The 21,175-nt window shown below is 45.0% G+C and overlaps 1 protein-coding gene across 5 annotated transcripts in view; it reads right to left on the reverse strand.

The window, feature by feature from the left end:
- Positions 1-20,095, reverse strand: part of cntrl (centriolin) — a 149,356-nt gene extending 129,261 nt beyond the window's left edge. The window contains exons 1-3 of one of the 5 annotated variants that reach the window (XM_070862590.1): positions 20,014-20,091; positions 19,231-19,340; positions 8,150-8,393 (exon numbers count right to left, since the gene is read on the reverse strand). In XM_070862590.1, the coding sequence (XP_070718691.1) occupies positions 8,150-8,372 (223 nt within the window). In that variant the 5' untranslated portion in view covers positions 8,373-8,393; positions 19,231-19,340; positions 20,014-20,091. Of the gene's footprint in view, positions 1-8,149; positions 8,443-19,230; positions 19,341-19,698; positions 19,744-20,013 lie in introns of those variants that run through there. The other 4 variants (XM_070862589.1, XM_070862591.1, XM_070862588.1 and 1 more) reach the window with 4 other exon arrangements.
- Positions 20,096-21,175: the final 1,080 nt, after the last annotated feature.

Raw genomic sequence — 21,175 nt, forward strand, 5'->3', positions numbered from 1 at the left:
GCTGGAAGGGAAGGTTTCTTTTGGTCCAGTCAAAGGAAGAAAGAATCAATAGAGCTCAGCACGGCACAAAGAGATACAAATGGAAATGACCTGATAGCCGTTAGAGACATGGCTGCAAGGTGACCAAGACTGGGAACTAAATATTCAGGGTTATTTGACAATTCGGAAGGACAGACAGAAAGGAAAAGGAGATGGGGTAGCTCCGTTAATAAAGGATGAGAGCAGTGCATTAGTGAGAAACGACATTGGCTCAGAAGATCAAGATGTTGAATCAGTTTGGGTGGAGATAAGGAATAATAAGGGGAAAAAGTCGCTGGTGGTCGTAGTCTATAGGCCCTTAACAGTTGCTGCACTGTTGGACGGAATATAAATCAAGAAATAATGGAGGCTTGTAAAAAAATGAACGGCAATAATCATGGCCGATTTTAACTTTCATATTGATTGGACAAAGCAAATTGGCCAGGGTAGCCTTGAGGAAGAGTTCATAGAGTGTATCCGGGATAGTTTCCTTGAACAGTACATTGCGGAACCAACCAGGGAGCAGCTATGTTAGATCTGGTACTGTGTAATGAGACAGGATTAATAAACAATCTCCTAGTAAAGGATCCTCTAGGAATGAGTGACCTTAACATGGTTGAATTTAAAATTCACTTGGAGGGTGAGAAAGTTGGATCTCAACCAGTGTCCTAAGTTTAACTAAAAGGAGACTACAAAAGGTATGAAGCAGAGTTGGCTAAAGTGGACTGGGAAAATAGATTAAAGTGTGGGACAGTTGATGAGCAGTGCAGACATTTAAGGAGATATGTCATAACTCTCAACAAAAATATATCCCAATGAGAAGGAAAGACTGTAAGAGAAGGGATAACCATCTGTGGCTAACTACGGAAATAAAGGATGGTATTAAATTGAAAACAAGGGCATACAATGTAGCCAAGACTAATGGGAGGCTAGAGGATTTGGAAGCTTTTAAAAGCCAGCAAAGAACGACAAAAAAAAAGGGAGGGGGGGGGCAGAAGATAGATGATTAAAGTAAATGAGCACAAAATATAAAAAAAGATAGTAAGAGTTTCTACAGGTACATAAAAAGGAAGAGTGGCTAAAGTAAATGTTGGTCTCCTAGAGGATGAGACTGGGAAATTAATAATGGGGAACAGGGAAATAGCAAAGACTTTGAACAAATATTTTGTATCGGTCTTCACGGTAGAAGACACTAAAAACATCCCAATAGTAGATAATCAAGGTGCTATAGGGAGGGAGGAAATGAATGCAATCACTACCACTAAAGTAGTACTCAGTAAAATAATGGGTCTAAAGGCAGACAAGTCTCCTGAACCTGATGGTTTGTATCCTAGGATCTTAGAGATGGCGACAGAGATAGTGGTTGTAATAGACCAAAATTCCCTGGATTATGGGGCGGTCCCAGCGGATTGGAAAACCGCCAATGTAACACCCCTATTTAAAAAAGGAAGCAGACAGAAAGCAGAAAACTATAGACCATAAGAACTAGGAACAGGGGCCCCAAGTTTCCACACGCGGCGAAAAAGGCGCACCTCAGAACTGGGCGCCTGTTTTCCGCGCCGAAAATGGCACCGGAAAAAAAGTGCGGTATTCTCGAGCTCCTTGGAGCTCGATGTCTGCTTGGCGCGGCGCACAGGGGGCAGAGCCTACCACTCGCGCCGATTTTGTAAGTAGGAGGGGGCCGGTACAATTGAAATGAGGCTTCTTGGTGCCGGCAACCCTGCGCGTGCGCGTTGGAGCGTTCGCGCAGTCTGAAGTAAACATTGGCACTCGGCCATTTTTAAAAGTACTGCAGAAAAAGTGAAGATTTGTTTCTTGGACCCCTGCAAAGGCTTGTATTTTAATTTTCTTGATATTTCTTTGTGTGAGGGAGTGCTTTTAGCAGCACTGCTGAATAAATCACTTGCTGAAATCAGTGAGTTCAGCTTTTCACTGCTAAACTTGCAGAACCGGTGCCTGCAAATTAAGGACTGTGTGTTTGGAGAAATAAAAGTGCCAATTCAACTTTGCAATGGATCAACGTCCACCAAGAACAAAGAATTTCTTGCATGAGGAAGCAAACCATTGCATAATATGTGGTGTTGACAATGCAGCACCCATTCTGCAAATTTAAATATAAAGATGTCGATGTGGCTGCCTCTTCCTGTCCAAATGGCCTCAGTCAGTCCCCCTCACAGCTCGAAGGCTGCTGCTGTTGTTTCTTCAGCTCCCGGCCAGCCACTGACGCCGCTGCAATCCCATGGCCGAATGGCCTCAAGTCCGTCCGGGTGCTGCATCTTCGTGGGGAATGAAGGCCTGCCTCAGCACCGCAGCTCAGCTCGAAGGCTGCTTGCTGCCTGCCGCTGCCGTCGAGACAAGACACTGACGCTACACCCCTGCCTCAAGCACTGCAGCTCAGCTCGAAGGCTGCTTGCTGCCGCTGCCGTCGAGACACTGACGCCACACCGCTGCCTGAAAGGCCTGCCTGAAGCACTTTCATACAGGTAGGAACATGGCTTATTTAATCTTTTCTTTGCTTATAAATTTTTATTCAGGTTGGATTTATTTGTATAATATTTGTATAAGTATAACTAAGGATTGATTGTAGAATTTAATGACTTCCCTTCCCCCCACCTCGTTCCCTACGCCTAATTTGTAACCTGTGCCTGATTTTTTAAAGTGTAGACAAGGTTTTTTCAAGCGTACAAAAATCTTCACTTACTCCATTCTAAGTTAGTTTGGAGTACGTTTTCACTGTGGAAACTTTGAAATCAGGTGTCAGTGGCCGGACACGCCCCCTTTTGAAAAAAAAATTCTGTTCCAAAGTGAAACTGTTCTATCTGACTAGAACTGCAGAAAACTAAATGTGGAGAATTCCGATTTCGAAGATACTCCATTCTACACCAGTTGCTCTTAAAAATCAGGAGCAAATCATGAGGAAACGTGAGGCCAGGAGTAGGCCATCTAGCCCCTCGAGCCTGCTCCACCATTCAACAAGATCATGGCTGATCTGGCCATGGACTCAGCTCCATTTACCCGCCCTCTCCCCATAACCCTTAATTCCCTTATTGGTTAAAAATCTATCTATCTGTGATTTGAATACATTCAATGAGCTAGCCTCAACTGCTTCCTTGGGCAGAGAATTCCAGATTCACAATCCTCTGGGAGAAGAAATTCCTTCCCAACTCAGTTTTAAATTGGCTCTCCCGTATTTTGAGGCTGTGCCCCCTAGTTCTAGTCTCCCCGTTCAATGGAAACAACCTCACTGCCTATATCTTGTCTATCCCTTTCATTATTTTAAATGTTTCTAGAAGATCACCCTTCATCCTTCTGAACTCCAACGAGTAAAGACACAGTCTACTCAATCTATCAGCATAAGGTAACCCCCTCATCTCCGGAATCAGCCTAGTGAATCGTCTCTGTACACCCTCCAAAGCTAGTATATCCTTCCTTAAGTAAGGTGACCAAAACTGCACGCAGTACTCCAGGTGCGGCCTCACCAATACCCTGTACAGTTGCAGCAGGATCTCCCTGCTTTTGTACTCCATCCCTCTCGCAATGAAGGCCAACATTCCATTCACCTTCCTGATTACCTGCTGCACCTGCAAACTAACTTTTTGAGATTCATGCACAAGGACCCCCAGGTCCCTCTGCACCGCAGCGTGTTGTAATTTCTCCCCATTCAAATAATATTCTCTTTTACTGTTTCCTCCCCCCCCCCCCCCCAAGGTGGATGACCTCACATTTTCCGACATTGTATTCCATCTGCCAAACCTTAGCCCATTCGCCTAACCTATCTAAATCTCTTTGCAGCCTCTCTGTGTCCTCTACACAACCCGCTTTCCCACTAATCTTTGTGTCATCTGCAAATTTTGTTATACTACACTCTGTCCCCTCTTCCAGATCATCTATGTATATTGTAAACAGTTGTGGTCCCAGCACCAATCCCTGTGGCACACCACTAACCACCGATTTCCACCCCGAAAAGGACCCATTTATCCCGACTCTCTGCTTTCTGTTAGCCAGTCAATTCTCGATCCATGCTAATACATTTCCTCTGACTCCACATACCTTTATCTTCTGCAGTAACCTTTTGTGTGGCACCTTATCGAATGTCTTTTGGAAATCTAAATACACCACATCCATCGGTACACCTCTATCCACCATGCTCGTTATATCCTCAAAGAATTCCAGTAAATTAGTTAAGCATGATTTCCCCTTCATGAATCCATGTTGCATCTGCTTGATTGCACTATTCCTATCTAGATGTCCCGCTATTTCTTCCTTAATGATAGCTTCAAGCATTTTCCCCACTACAGATGTTAAACTAACCGGCCTATAGTTACCTGCCTTTTGTCTGCCCCTTTTTAAAAAAAAAAGAGGCATTACATTAGCTGCTTTCCAATCTGCTGGTACCTCCCCAGAGTCCAGAGAATTTTGGTAGATTGTAACGAATGCATCTGCTATAACTTCCGCCATCTCTTTTAATACCCTGGGATGCATTTCATCAGGACCAGGGGACTTGTCTACCTCGAGTCCCATTAGCCTGTCCAGCACTACTCCGCTAGGTGATAGTGATTATCTCAAGGTCCTCCCTTCCCACATTTCCGTGACCAGCAATTTTTGGCATGGTTTTCGTGTCTTCCACTGTGAAGACCGAAGCAAAATAATTGTTTAAGGTCTCAGCCATTTCCACATTTCCCATTATTAAATCCCCCTTCTCATCTTCTAAGGGACCAACATTTACTTTAGTCACTCTTTTCCGTTTTATATAATCGGCAAAAGCTTTTACTATCCGTTTTTATGTTTTGCGCAAGTTTACTTTCATAATCTATCTTTCCTTTCTTTATTGCTTTCTTAGTCATTCTTTGCTGTCGTTTAAAATTTTCCCAATCTTCTAGTTTACCACTAACCTTGGCTGCCTTACACGCATTGGTTTTTAATTTGATACTCTCCTTTATTTCCTTGGTTATCCACGGCTGGTTATCCCTTCTCTTACCGCCCTTCTTTTTCACTGCAATATATTTTTGTTGAGCACTATGAAAGAGCTCCTTAAAAGTCCTCCACTGTTCCTCAATTGTGCCACCGTTTAGTCTGTGTTTCCAGTCTACTTTAGCCAACTCTGCCCTCATCCCAATGTAGTCCCCTTTGTTTAAGCATAGTACACTCGTTTGAGACACTACTTCCTCACCCTCAATCTGTATTACAAATTCAACCATACTGTGATCACTCATTCCGAGAGTATCTTTTACTAGATCGTTTATTATTCCTGTCTCATTACACAGGACCAGATCTAAGATAGCTTGCTCCCTTGTAGGTCCTGTAACATATTGTTCTAAGAAACAATCCCATATGCATTCTATGAATTCCTCCTCAAGGCTACCCCGTGCTATTTGATTTGACCAATCGATATGTAGGTTAAAATCCCCCATGATTACTGCCGTTCCTTTTTCACATGCCTCCATTACTCCCTTGATTATTGTCCGCCCCACCGTGAAGTTATTATTTGGGGGCCTATAAACTATGCCCACCAGTGACTTTTTCTCCTTACTATCTCTAATCTCCACCCAAAATGATTCAACATTTTGTTCATTAGAGCCAATATCGTCTCTCACAACTGCCCTGATATCATCCTTTATTAACAGAGCTACCCCACCTCCTTTCCCTTCTTGTCTACCTTTCCAGTTAGCCGAACATCTTGTTGGCAAAATGCTGGAGTCCATTATTAAGGAAGCAGTAGCAGGACATTTGGAAAAGCATAATTCAATCAAGCAGAGTTAGCATGGTTTTATGAAAGGGAAATCATGTTTGACAAATTTGCTGGAGTTCTTTGTGGATGTAACGAGCAGGGTGGATAAGGGGGAAACCAGCGGATGTGGTGTATTTGGATTTCCAAAAGGCATTCGATAAGGTGCCACATAAAAGGTTACTGCACAAGATAAAATTTCACAGGGTTGGAGGCAATACATTAGAATGGATAGAGGATTGGCTAACTAACAGAAAACAGGGTCGGGATAAGTGAGTCATTTTCCACTTGGCAAAAAGTAACTAGTTGGGTGCCGCAGGGATCAGTGCTGGGGCCTCAACTATTTACAATCTATATTAATGACTTGGATGAAGGGACCAAGTGTAATGTAGCCAAGTTTGCTGATGAAAGCAAATTGTGAAGACACAAAAAATCTGCAAAGGGATATAGACAGGTAGAGTGAGTGGGCAACAATTTGGCAGATGGGGTATAATGTGGGTAAATGTGAGGTTATCCACTTTGGCAGAAAAAAAAATAGAAAAGCAAATTATAATTTAAATGGAGTAAAATTGCAAAGTGCTGCAGTACAGAGAGACCTGGGAGTCCTTGCACATGAAACACAAAAAGTTAGTATGCAGGTACAGCAAGCAATCAGGAAGGCAAATGGAATGTTGACCTATATTGCAAGGGGGATGGAATAGAAAAGCAGAGAACTCCTGCTACAACTGTACAAGGTGTTGGTGAGGCCACACCTCGAGTACTGCATGTAGTTTTGGTCTCCATATTTAAGGAAAGATATACTTACATTGGAGGCTGTTCAGAGAAGGTTCACTCGGTTGATTCCGGAGATGAGGGGGTTGACTTATGAAGTTAAGTTGAGTAGGTTGGGCCTACACTTATTGGAGTTCAGAAGAATGAGAGGTGATCTTATTGAAACATATAAGATAATGAGGGGGCTCGACAAGGTGGATGCATGGAGGATATTTCCACTCATAGGGGAAACTAAAACCAGGGGGCATCGTCTCAGAATAAGGAGCCGCCCATTTAAAATTGAGATGAGGAGAAATTTCTTCTGAGGGTGGTAAATCTGAGGAACTCTCTGCCTCAAAGAGCTGTGGAGGCTGGGTCATTGAATATATTTAAGGCAGAAAGACAGATTTTTGAGCGATAAGGGAATAAAGTTTTATGGGGAGCGGGCAGGGAAGTGGAGCTGAGTCCATGATCAGATCAGCCATGATCTTATTAAATGGCAGAGCAGGCTCGAGGGGTGTACATTAAAAAAATGATGTAATCGGTCTTATTTGTTTTATCTAAACACCATTCTCTGTTTGAGAAGGCAGATAAATAACTTGTGCCAATACCACTCTTTACAAGATACACAGAGAAAAAACACCATGCAGTCACTCTTGCCTTTTTTTCTCTCTGCCTGAAGGGTAGCACCTTGCTTCTGCTCAACACTCCATCCAAGGAGCATTGCTGATACTGGTAATTCACTGTTGGGAATGCTCGGTATAAACGTAGCTGTTGTAGCACTGTATCACTGTTTAGAGCACCCGCAAATTGCAACATACATTTTGCTAATTTTATTTATGCCACGTCTTCGTGTAGTATAACAAAATAAATAAGCAACTTTACAATAAAGAAATCTGGTGGTGAGCATGAATCCACAGATCTATGGTCAATTATTACTTGAGTTACAAAATAGCTACTTGCAATTAACACAATAGCCCAGATTTTCTTGCAATGACAAGATCAGCGACTTACACTGTACATTTAGTCATCCAGCGCACTGATCACACTGGCGATAAATTTCTCCATATTTTCCTGCATTTGTAATGAGAATACATCGCACCGAGAATGGCAACGAATCCAAAATGATGCGGCATTGTTGTCGACAATTTCATGAAATCAACTGGGTGGCAATTTTAAGTTTGGAAAATCATCTTTTAATGCAAATCCACAGTATGACACTCATCCAAAGTGCTACTTCCATCAGGATGATCACTTCTCGGTGGAATCAGTCAGTCTCTTTCAGTTTAGAGCATGCCATAAATTTGATTATGGAGATTCCAGGGGTTTATTGAGCCTGTTCTTTAGCCTCAGGCCAGCTCATGTTTGATCATTTGAGCGAAAAAGGTCTATTAGGTATAAAACACACTGCAGTGATGTGAAAAATGACGACAATCCAGCAATCACAATCGCCATTGTTGTCAACACAGGGAAAAAGTCAGAGGAAAATATGGAGTGCCATAAGTGATAGCGTGCAACTTACTCCACAATTTCCTTTCTTTTGTGCCATTCAAGGGACCAGATGATGTAAACATGCCATTATAATGGTGTAAGTCCCCAGGAAAATCTGGGCTGGATTTGGATAGATTTTATAATATGCAACATCTAAATTCTTACTCTTTCCGGTAAAGTACGTAATGGCAGATTCGCTTTCACTTCCGTCACTGATGTCAAGTTGCTGCGCACCAGAGCCTCTAGAATTGTATAATTCTGGAGTCGGAGGTCTACTGGCTGGGGAAGGTGATGCAGTTCTTCGACTTAAAACTACTGGGCTGTGCATATCACTTCTAGATGTTTGAAGTCTGTTGATTACCAATCGTTGTGAAGTTCTTTTCCTCATGGTGTTAGCAGAACTCAATCACTGGGTGAAGTGTAAAGATTTTGTAATGTGATGAAAAACTGGGGTAAATCTGTACAAACAAAACAATAACTCATAAACCAAGACATTTTACTAATATTCCTCAATGCACACATCTCAACTCGTCTGTGTATACTCCTGGAATGTAATAGTAGCAAAGTAAAAATTGTAGCATGTCTTTTAGATTGTTACACGTATTGAAACTTATAACACAAGAAAAGCATATCACAGGATACATAATCAGCATTGGCATTTTAGTAACCTGTTCATCATCTCACATCTCATTTTCTGATGAGTCTACTCATGGCGTCCCAGCAGAAGGGCACCTGCCAAAAGTTGGAGCAAGAACTTGTCATCAGACCCCTGCCAACCAGAGGATCTTGAGGATTCCAAGGGCAGACTAAAGACATGAAGGCAAATGTCGTTATTTAATCCCCCCAGATGATTTCCTGTACCGTCCTTCTGATTTCTACACTCTGGAAGGGGGCAGAAGGCCCCGATCTTGGTGGCTCAAAGCACAGTTGCAGGCCCTTGAGACTTGAAATAGCACTCATATTTCCTCCCTGTTGACACAGCCAGAAGGTGGGCCTGTGGCTGAAATCTGCTTGGGCCATGTGCCTTGCTCCTGCCCACTGAACTAATCTCCTCGTCTCCATTCTCTCTCTCCTCCACACCCCCACCCCCCCCCTTCCATGGTTTTATTGGATGCCCTCCATAGCTGTCAGGTTCTCTGGTCCCAGTTATCTCCTTTTCACCACAACGGTTTTCAGGCCCTCTGCTTCTTCCTTAAATAGTATCCCAACTGTTTCCCTTCCATCACTACTTGGCTGAATTTGTGCTCACCCTAACAACTTTGATATATTGAACAATCTTTGTTTCAATCCTACTTTGGCCCCTTTCTGGACTTCAATCTACATTACACTGATGGCTTTGACCATGTCCATCCCATTTCCTGTTCTCACTCTGATCTTGAGAATTTCATTAACTTAACTTCCAATGTCCATTCTCCCCTAACCTTTATTCTTCTCTGCTTTTCTTGGACATCTCGCTGTGTATATTCCAGCAATTAACTTTCCATTGACATCTATTACAAGCCCACAGACTCTCACAACTACCTATTATTATTATTCTTCCCAAATACCCCTTTCACCATTTCAATCACATTTGCTCTGACGAGTCCACGTTCACACCAAAGCTTCTGAAATGTTCCAGTTTCCTCAGTCATGGCTTCCACTTGGCTGTAGTCAACAGGGCCCATTTCGACCGCATTTCTTCGGCTTCTGCTCTCCCTGCCTAAATGACAAAGTCCCCCTTATTCTCACCCACCACACCTCATTTTCCTTCCTGTACCTTTTCACCGCCGTACTTAGATATTTTAACACCCTTTTGTTCTTTTATGCTTTTTAATTGCCTCACTCAGATGATCTTCATAAATCCACCAGCTTTCACCTCTTTACAGCTTTACAAAAAAAAAACACATTTGGGGAGAGAATTCATAATTTCTCCAAAAACTCCATTCATGTTTAACAATCTGTATTCAACTACATTGCTGCAGCAGACTAAATGTATAAAGTGATTGGTGAGTAGTTTTTTCTTGTTCTTTTCTTTATCAGTAAGTAACCTTTAGCATTATTGTTGCCAAATTAAGTTAATCTAGGGGTAAAGTCATGGCAGGAGAGCTCAGACACATGTTATGTTCCTCCTGTACTATGTGGGAAGTCAGGGGCGCTTTGTGTCCCCGACGACTACATATGCGGCAAGTGTATCCGGCTGCAGCTCCTGACAGACCGCATTGCGGCACTGGAACTGCGGGTGGATTCACTCTGGAGCATCCACGATGCTGAGAATGACGTGAATAGCACGTTTAGTGAGTTGATCTTACCGCAGGTAAAGGTTAGACAGCCAGATAGAGGGTGGGTGACCAACAGGAAGAGCAGTGGAAAGAAGGTAGTGCAGGGGTCCCCTGCAGTCATCCCCCTGCAAAACAGATACACTGCTTCGGGTACTGTTGAGGGGGATGACTCATCAGGGGAGGGCAGTAGCAGCCAAGTCCATGGCACCGTGGGTGGCTCTGCTGCACAGGAGGGAAGGAAAAAGAGTGGGAGAGCTATATTAATAGGGGATTCTATTGTAAGGGGAATAGACAGACGTTTCTGCGGCCGCAACCGAGACTCCAGGATGGTATGTTGCCTCCCTGGTGCAAGGGTCAAGGGTGTCCCGGAGCGGGTGCAGGATATTTTGAAGGGGGAGGGTGAACAGCCAGTTGTCGTGGTACATATAGGTACCAACGATATAGATTAAAAAATGGGACGAGGTCCGACAAGACGAATTTAGGGAGCTAGGAGCTCAAAAGTAGTAATCTCAGGATTGCTACCAGTGCCACGTGCTAGTCAGAGTAGGAATCGCAGGATAGCTCAGATGAATACGTGGCTTGTGGAGTGGTGCAGAAGGGAGGGATTCAAATTCCTGGGACATTGGAACCGGTTCTGGGAGAGGTGAGACCAGTGCAAACCGGATGGTCTGCACCTGGGCAGGACCGGAACCAATGTCCTAGGGGGAGTGTTAGCTAGTGCTGTTGGGGAGGAGTTAAACTAATATGGCAGGGGGATGGGAACCTATGCAGGGAGACAGAGGGAAGTATAACGGGGGCAGAAGCAAAAGATAGAAAGAAGTAAAAGTAAAAGTGGAGGGCAGAGAAACCCACGGCAAGAAGCAAAAAGGGCCACATTACAGCAAAATCCTAAAGGGGCAAAGGGTGTTAAAAAGAAAAGCCTTAAGGCTCTGTGCCTCAATGCGAGGAGTATTCGAATTAACTGTGGAATATCAGTTAACGGATATGATGTAATTGGCATGGCTCCAGGGTGACCAAGGCTGGAACTCAACATCCAGGGGTATTCAACATTTAGGAAGGATAGACAGAAAGGAAAAAGAGGTGGGGTGGCATTGCTGGTTAAAGAGATGAATGCAATAGTAAGGAAAGATATTAGCTTGGATGCTGTGGAATCTGTATGGGTGGAACTACGGAATACCAAAGGGCAGAAAACGCTAGTGGGAGTTCTGTACAGACCACCAAACAGTAGTAATGAGGATGGGGACAGCATCAAACAAGAAATTAGGGATGCGTGCAATAAAGGTACAGCAGTTATCATGGGCGACTTTAATCGACATATTGACTGGGCTAACCAAACTGGTAGCAATGCGGTGGAGGAGGATTTCTTGGAGTGTATTAGGGATGGTTTTCTAGATCAATATGTCAAGGAACCAACTAGAGGGCTGGCCATCCTAGACTGGATGACGTGTAATGAGAAAGGACTAATTAACAATCTTGTTGTGCGAGGCCCCTTGGGGAAAAGTGACCATAATATGGTAGAATTCTTTATTAAGATGGAGAGTGGCACAGTTAATTCAGAGACTAACGTCCTGAACTTCAGGAAAGGTAACTTCGATGGTATGAGACGTAAATTGGCTAGAATAGACTGGCGAGTGATACTTCAAGGGTTGATGGTGGATAGGCAATGGCAAACATTTAAAGATCACATGGATAAACTTCAACAATTGTACATCCCTGTCTGGAGTAAAAATAAAACGGGGAAGATGGCTCAACCGTGGCTAACAAGGGAAATTAAGGATAGTGTTAAATCCAAGGAAGAGGTATATAAATTGGCCAGAAAAAGCAGCAAACCTGAGGACTGGGAGAATTTGTAATACAGCAGAGGAGGACAAAGTGTTTAATTAGGAGGGGGAAAATAGAGTAAGAGGGGACGCTTGCTGGGAACATAAAAACTGACTGCAAAAGCTTCTATAGATATGTGAAGAGAAAAAGATTAGTGAAAACAAACATAGGTCCCTTGCAGTCAGACTGAGGTGAATTTATAATGGGGAACAAAGAAATGGCGCATCAGTTAAACAAATACTTCGGTTCTGTTTTCACAAAGGAAAACACAAATAACCTTCCGGAAATACTAGGGGCCCGAGGGTCTAGTAAGGAGGAGGAACTGAAAGATATCCTTATAAAGCGGGAAATTGTGTTAGGGAAATTGATGGGATTGAAGGCCGATAAATCCACGGGGCCATGATAAGTACTCTGGGATGCAGACTAAGGAAGTGGCCATAGAAATAGTGGATGCATTGGTGATAATTTTCCAACAGTCTATCAACTCTGGATCAGTTCTGATGGACTGGAGGGTAGCTAATGTAACACCGCTGTTTAAAAAAGGGAGAGAGAAAACGGGTAATTATAGACCGGGTAGCCTGACATCAGTAGTGGGGAAAATGTTGGAATCAATTACTAAAGATGAAATAGCAGCACATTTGGAAAGCAGTGACAGGATCTGTCCAATTCAGCATGGATTTATGAAAGGAAAATCCTGCTTGACAAATCTACTGGAATTTTTTGAGGATGTAACTTGCAAAATGGACAAGGGAGAACCAATGGATGTGGTGTATTTGGACTTTCCAAAAGGCTTTTGACAAGGTCCCACACAAGAGATTGGTGTGCAAAATCAAAGCACATGGTATTGGGAGGGATGTACTGATGTGGATATGGAACTGGATGGCATACATGAAGCAGAGAGTCAGGATAAACGGGTCCTTTTCAGAATGGCGGGCAGTGACTAGGAGTATCGCAGGGCTCAGTGTTGGGACCCCAACTCTTTACAATATACATTAATGATTTAGATGAAGGTGTTGTGTGTATGTAAAGCATGCACTCCCATGTTCCGCCACCAGGGAGCTCATCCCCTGAAGTCCCAAGGAATCCCAGCATCCCTTGGGAGCACTGTATACAAGCCGGCCCTTAAGGCCTGTTACTCACTCTGGAGTGTCTGATTAAAGACTGAGGTCATTGTTACTTTAACCTCCCTGTGTGCAGCCTCATCTGTGTTCGGAACACAATAACTGGCGACGAGAATACGAATCCAACGCAAAGATGCAGCAAACTGTAGGCATCCTGGAGAAGTTCTCGGAGGGTGAGGACTGGGAAGCCTATGTCAAACGGCTAGACCAGTACTTTGTAGCCAACGAGCTAGACGGAGAAGGAAGCGCTGAAAAAAGGAGAGCGGTCCTCCTCACGGTCTGCGGGGCACCGACCTACAGCCTCATGAAGAATCTTCTGGCTCCGGTGAAACCCACAGATAAGTCGTATGAGGAGCTGTGTACACTGGTTTGGGAGCATCTTAAACCGAGGGAGAGCGTGCTGATGGCAAGGTATCGGTTCTACACGTGCCAGGTCAGGAAGTGGCGAGCTACGTCGCCGAGCTAAGGCGACTTGCAGGACAATGAGAGTTTGATGGCTACCTGGAGCAAATGCTCAGAGACTTTTTTGTACTAGGCATTGGCCACGAGACTATCCTACAAAAACTTTTGACTGTAGAGACACCGACCCTCAGCAAGGCCATTGCGATAGCACAGGCGTTTATGTCCACCAGTGATAACACCAAACAAATCTCTCAGCATACAAGTGCTAGCAATGTTCATAAATTAACTGGAACTGTGTTTGCGAGCAGAAATGTACAGGGCAGAAACCAGGAGTCTGCAATTGCCTGCAGGCCTCAGGTGACCCAGATGACTCGGAGTCTACAACAAAGAATGAATGCAAGGCAATTCACAGCTTGTTGGCGTTGTGGAGGCTTCCATTCAGCCTATTCATGCCGCTTCAAAGGGTATGTTTGCAAGAGCTGTGGAACAATGGGGCACCTCCAACGAGCTTGAAAACGAGCTGCAAGCTCTGCAAAACCTGCTAACCACCACGTGGCATAGGAAGATCGGCCCATGATGGATCAAAGCAATTTCGAGCCTCAGAGAGGAGGCAGATGCTGAAGTACACTGGGTGCACACATTTTTGACGAAATGTCCACCTATAATGATAAATGTAAAATTGAATGGCTTATCCGTAGCCATGGAACTGGACACTGGCACTAGCCAATCCATCATGAGTAAAAAGATGCTTGAGAGACTGTGGTGCAACAAGGCACTCAGAACAGGCCTGAGCCCCATCCACACAAAACTGAGAACGTACACCAAAGAGCTCATTATTGTCCTGGGCAGCGCCATGGTCAAGGTCACCTACGAGAGCACGGTGCACAAACTGCCACTCTGGATTGTCCCGGGCAATGGCCCCACGCTGCTTGGAAGGAGCTGGCTGGGCAAAATCCGCTAGAACTGGGATGACATCCGAGTGCTATCACATGTCGATGAGGCCTCATGTATCTAGGTTCTTAACAAATTTCCTTCCCTTTTTGAGCCAAACATTGGAAACTTTTCCGGGGCGAAGGTGCGGATCCACTTGGTCCCAGAGGCACAACCCATTCACCACAAGGCGCGAACGGTACCTCACATGATGAGGGAGAGTGTGGAAATCAAGCTAGACAGGCTGTAACGCGAGGGCATCCCCAGTGGAATTCAGCGAGTGGGCCAGCCCGATTGTTCCAGTACTCAAAAGTGATGGCACGGTCAGGATTTGCGACGATTATAAAGTAACTATCAATCGTTTCTCGCTACTGGACCAATACCCGCTACCCAAGGCAGGTGACCTATTTGCGACGCTGGCAGGAGGCAAGACGTTCACCAAGCTCGACCCGACTTCGGCCTATATGACGCAGGAGCTGGAGGAGTCTTCGAAGGGCCTCACCTGCATCAACACGCACAAGGGACTGTATATCTACAACAGATGCCCGTTTGGAATTTGGTTGCCCGCAGCGATCTTCCAGAGAAACATGGCGAGCCTACTCAAGTCGGTACCACACACGGTGGTTTTTCAGGACGACATATTGGTCACGGTCGGGACACCGTCGAGCACCTACAAAACCTGGAGGCGGTCCTCCAGCGACTGGAGCGCGGAGGGCTGCGGCTGAAGAGATCGAAATGCGTCTTCATGGCAACAGAAGTGGAGTTTTTGGGGAGAAAGATCACGGCGGACGGCAGTCGGCCCACAGACGGCAAGACAGAGGCTATCAGGAATGCACCCAGGTCACAGAACGTCACGGAGCTGCGGTCGTTCCTGGGACTCAACTATATTGGTAACGACCTACCGGGGTTAAGCACCCTCTTCGAGCCCCTATATGAGTTATTGCGCAAAGGTGAGAACTGGGTATGGGGAAAAAAACAAGTAATTGCTTTTTGAGAAAGCCAGAAACATTTTATGCTCCAACAAGCTGCTTGTATTGTATAATACATGCAAAAGACTTGTGCTAGCATGTGACGCGTCGTCGTACGGAGTCGGGTGTGTATTACAACAAGCTAACGTGTTGCGGGGAAGTTGCAACCTGTCGCCTATGCTTCCAGAAGCTTGTCTAAAGCCGAGAGGGCCTACAGCATGATTGCGATAGAGGCATTTGCGTGCCCAAACACTTGAGTACCTGTTTGGCCTCAAATTTGAGCTGGAAACCGATCACAAGCCCCTCACATCCCTGTTCGCTGAAAACAAGGGGATAAATACTAATGCCTCAGCCTGCATACAAAGGTGGGCACTCGCGCTATCAGCGTATAACTATACCATCCGCCACAGGCCAGGCACCGAGAACTGTGCGGATGCTCTCAGTCGGCTACCATTGCCCACCACGGGGGTGGAAATGGCACAGCCTGCAAACTTGTTGATGATGGTGCAGCCCGCAGACCTGTTAATGGTCATGGGAGTGTTTGAAAATGGTAAATCACCTGTCACGGCCCAGATTAGGACTTGGACCAGCCAAGATCCTCTGCTGTCCCTAGTAAAAAACAGTGTACTGCATGGGAGCTGGGCCAGCATCCCCGTTGAAATGCAAGAGCCAATCAAGCCGTTCCAGCGGCGAAAGGACGAGCTGTCCATTCAGGCAGACTGCCCGTTGTGGGGTAACCGTGTCGTGCTGCCAAAAAAAGGTAGGGAGATGTTCATCTCGGATCTCCACAGCACACATCCGGGTATAGTAATGATGAAAGCGATAGCCAGATCCCACGTGTGGTGGCCCGGTATCGACTCTGACTTAAGAGTCCTGTGTACGGCAATGCAGCGTATGTGCTCAGTTCAGCAACGCGTCCAGAGGCACCACTAAGTTTGTGGTCCTGGCCCTCCACACCATGGCCGAGGACCCATGTCGACCATGCGGGCCCGTTTCTCGGTAAAATGTTTCTGGTGGTGGTGGATGCTTTTTCAAAATGGATTGAATGTGAAATAATGTCGGGAAGCACCGCCACCATTGAAAGCCTGAGGGCCATATTTGCCACCAACAGCCTGCCTGACACACTGGTCTGTGACAACGGGCCACGTTTCACCAGTGCCGAATTTAAAGAATTCATGACCTGCAAAGGGATCAAACATGTCACCTCGGCCCCGTTTAAACCAGCCTCCAATGGGCAGGCAGAATAAACCATCAAACAGAGCCTTAAACGAGTCACAGAAGGCTCACTCCAAACCCACACGAGACCTCACTTGCTCGCAGGGGTGCCCCTGGCTGAGCTACTCATGAAAAGGACACTTAAAACCAGACTCTCGCTGGTTCACCCCAACCTGTATGATCAGGTAGAGAGCAGGTGGCAGCAACAAAATGTAAACGATGGTCGCGCCACTGTGTCATGGGAAATTGATCTGAATGACCCTGTGTATGTGCTAAACTATGGACATGGTCCCAAGTGGATCGTGGGCACGGTGATAGCTAAAGAAGGGAGTAGGGTGTTTGTAGTCAAACTGGACAATGGACAAATTTGCAGAAAGCACCTGGACCAAACGAGGCTGCGGTTCACAGACTACCTGAACAACCCACAACAGACACCATCTTTTTGGAGCCCACAACACACACCCAAAGGATCAACGACACCACGCCAGACCAGGAAATTGAACCCATCATGCCCAACAGCCCAGCAAGGCCAGGCTCACCTAGCAGCCCTGCAGGGCCAACAACTCGCCAGCCCAGCGAGGGCACAACCAACATACCAGAACAGACATTTGTACCGAGGCGGTCCACCAGGGAAAGAAAGGCCCGCGACTGCCTCACCTTGTAAATAGTTTTCACTTTGACTTTGGTGGGGTGGGAGCGGGGGTGCGGGGGGCTAGTGATGTTGTGTATCTGTAAAGCATGCACTCCCATGTTCCGCCACCAGGGATCCCAACAGCCCTTGGGAGCACTTTATATAAGCCGGCCCCTAAGGCCTGTTGCTCACTCTGGAGTGTCTTATTAAAGACTGAGGTCACTGTTACTTTAACCTCCCTGTGTTAGGAACACAATAGAAGGAATTGAGTGTAATATCTCCAAGTTGACACTAAACTGGGTGGCGGTGTGAGCTGTGAAGAGGACGCTAAAAGGCTGCAGGGTGACTTGGACAGGTTAGGTGAGTGGGCAAATGCATGGCAGATGCAGTATAATGTGGATAAATGTGAGGTTATCCACTTTGGGGGCAAAAACACAAGGCAGATTATCTGAATGGCAGATTAGGAAAGGGGGAGGTGCAATGAGACCTGGGGGTCATGGTTCATCAGTCATTGAAAGTTGGCATGCAGGTACAGCAGGCAGTGAAGAAGGCAAATGGTATGTTGACCTTCATAGCTAGAGGATTTGAGTATAGGAGCAGGGAGGTCTTACTGCAGTTGTACAGGGCCTTGGTGAGGCCTCACCTGGAATATGGTGTTCAGTTTTGGTCTCCTAATCTGAGGAAGGACGTTCTTGCTGTTGAAGGAGTGCAGCGAAGGTTCACCAGACTGATTCCGGGATGGCAGGACTGACATGAGGACAGACTGGATCAACTGGGCCTTTATACACAAGTATAGAAGGATGAGAGGGAATCTCATAGAAACTTACAAGATTCTGACGAGACTGGACAGGTTAGATGCGGGAAGAATGTTCCCGATGATGGGGAAGTCCAGAACCAGGGGACACAGTCTAAGGATAAGGGGTAAGCCATTTAGGACCGAGATGAGGAGAAACTTCTTCACTCAGAGTTGTTAACCTGTGGAATTCCCTACTGCAGAGAGTTGTTGATGCCAGTTCATTGGATATATTCAAGAGGGAGTTAGATATGGCCCTTATGGCTAAAGGGATCAAGGTGTATGGAGAGAAGGCAGGAAAGAGGTACTGAGAGAATGATCAGCCATGATCTTATTGAATGGTGGTGCAGGCTCGAAGAGCCCTTCGAGTCTGCACCTATTTTCTATGTTTCTAAACATAGCATAATGTAAACATTTTTCTTAGAGGTCATCACTTGCATATTAGGATAAGAACATAAAAACATTTGTAACTTTTTCTATGTGTTTTATCATTGGTCTGAAATGTTCAACTTCAAGTGCAGAGACGTTCCCCTCAATAACTTTACCTGTTTCCCACAAATTTCTTTACTGTCCCATTACCATCCCCTTTCATCTTGCACCATCATCCCTTTTGTCATTTAATCTCTCCTGCCTTCCACCCTATCACAGACCTTCCCTTTTGTTCTTTCCTCCCCTCCCCTTGCTTAAAACTGGTTACATCTTTAACTTTTTCCAGTTCTGACGAAAGGTCATCAACCTGAAAAGTTAACTTTATTTCTTTCTCCACAGATGCTGCCTAACCTGCTGTATATTTCCAGCATTTCCTGTTTTTATTTCAGATTTCCAGCATCTGCAGTATTTTGCTTTTGTATCAGCATTATATTAGCTTTGTTTATTGCTGACCCACAATGACAAAGTGCTGAGTCTACTGTCACTCTCAGCACGTTCAGGCTCCCATCTAGCTAATCCAACACCATTAATTGAGTAAAGGTGTACTTATTACAATTTGGAATACTTTGTACAAATCGATTTTGAATTTCAGGTGACTGGGCCAAAATATAATCGTACTGCAAAGAAACAATGCCTGTTCAGTATCATGGCAGTCTAATGAAAAATAGAAAGACTTACATTTATATATAATATATAGCACCTTTCACGACCACCAGACGTCTCAAAGCACGTTACAGCAAATGAAGTTCTTTTGGAGTGTAGTTACTGTTGTCATGTGTGAAACACGGCTGCAAATAATTGCAAGTTTATCAACACTGCATAACTACCAAGGTTTTGGTTTAAACATGCAGTCTGGTTTGATATGAAAATCTTAAAACTAGATAGAGCTCCATATGTTTAAATGGGCTTGCAATTGGTCTTACCTTTTTGATCATAAATGTTTAAACATCATTCCTAGCAGCTGTCTGGTCGTGCCAACAACGATATAGCACTGCATTAGCATTTGTATTGTACAAATGCAATGGGATGGGGGGAAATGAAAAACCGAATGCAGAACTTGCAACGAATCACTTCGTTGATTATCATCGCCCGCTTCCATTTTCTCATCTTTTCTCATTGCCCAAGGTGCCAAAAGAAGTAACATACCTACATCGGAATTCGTCTGTCTCACCAATTCAGGACGAAGCTCCACTGTTCCGAAAATAATGGAACATTTAGGCCAATTCATCCTTTATATATTTTTTTAAAGCCTTATCAAGTTTAGTATCACAATCTGCTTGCTCAGCCAGAATGCTTTCTTTGCGAGTGTGTGTTGGCTCTCCGTTGACATGGTAACGACTCTCCCTCCCCTGGACTTCAATTGATTAAATGCTGACACACAGCGAAATATGAATCGTGATAAAGAATTTAAAAAAGTATAAATTCTGCTTTTAAGTCTCCTTTTGTGTTCTGTAAACGTACCTGTGCTGAATTGCGCCGGGGACCGCTTCAGAAGGTGATGATGGCGAGACGAAGCAAAAGTAGGAAGTGCAGCCGTTGGCCGGCGCCATGTTTATTTGGGGGAAGGCGGCGCGCGCTTCCTCGCGCTTCTTCCTTCCGTTGTTCAAACGCCAAAGCCCAAACGGTTCCAACTGCCCTGCGCACCATTTTAACCGCCTGTTGAACGAAGAAAGATTTAGTAAGTTTGCAGAAAAGCTCATTTAGACCGGAGGAGCGAAGTAAAGGAATCTTTCATGAAAAGAAGGAATTGAAGCCATTTGGAAGGAATATATAACACGAAGGAAATGTAACCCATCAAATGTACAGTGGCAATAAAATAAGGGATAAAATGAAATGAACCGTTTAAGAAAAGTGACAATAAATTGAGGGGAAAGATATGAAAAATGCAGACAAGAAGAATGAGGAGAAATTAGCAATCTTGTGGGAATCTTCCTCTCCTGAGACCAAGGCATCTTCCACGTCGTGTTGGAGTTGAGCAAGGCAGGATCCCATTCTGGGGAAACTTTATGTGAGATGGGCCAACCCCTTTGAGGTGTGCACTGTCAAAATGCCACGATGGTAGGAGGCAAAGCAAGGACCTGGACATCCAAGTGGCCTCACCCACTGGCGAGACCGATGTTGCTTATGAGTGCCAGCTAGTTTCTCCCTAGCGAAGTGGAAATGGTTTAAATGGACAGCAATTATATAGAAACATAGAAAATAGGTGCAGGAGTAGGCCATTCGGTCCTTCGAGCCAGCACCACCATTCAATACGATCATGGCTGATCATGCATTTCAGTACCCCATTCCTGCATTCTCTCCATACCCCTTGATCCTTTTAGCCGTGAGGGCCACATCTAACTCCCTTTTGAATATATCTAATGAACTGGCCCCAACAACTTTCTGTGGTAGAGAATTCCACATGCCCACAACTCTCTGAGTGAAGAAGTTTCTCCTCATCTCGGTCCTAAATGGCTTACTCCTTATCCTTAGACTGTGACCCCTGGTTCTGGACTTCCCCAACATCGGGAACATTCTTCCTGCATCTAACCTATCCAATCCCGTCAGAATTTGATATGTTTCTATGAGATCCCCTCTCGTTCTTCTAAATTCCAGTGAATACAGGCCTACTCGATCCAGTCTT

Source organism: Pristiophorus japonicus, chromosome 20, assembly GCF_044704955.1.
Source record: "Pristiophorus japonicus isolate sPriJap1 chromosome 20, sPriJap1.hap1, whole genome shotgun sequence".
In the NCBI taxonomy this organism is placed as follows: Eukaryota; Metazoa; Chordata; class Chondrichthyes; family Pristiophoridae; genus Pristiophorus; species Pristiophorus japonicus.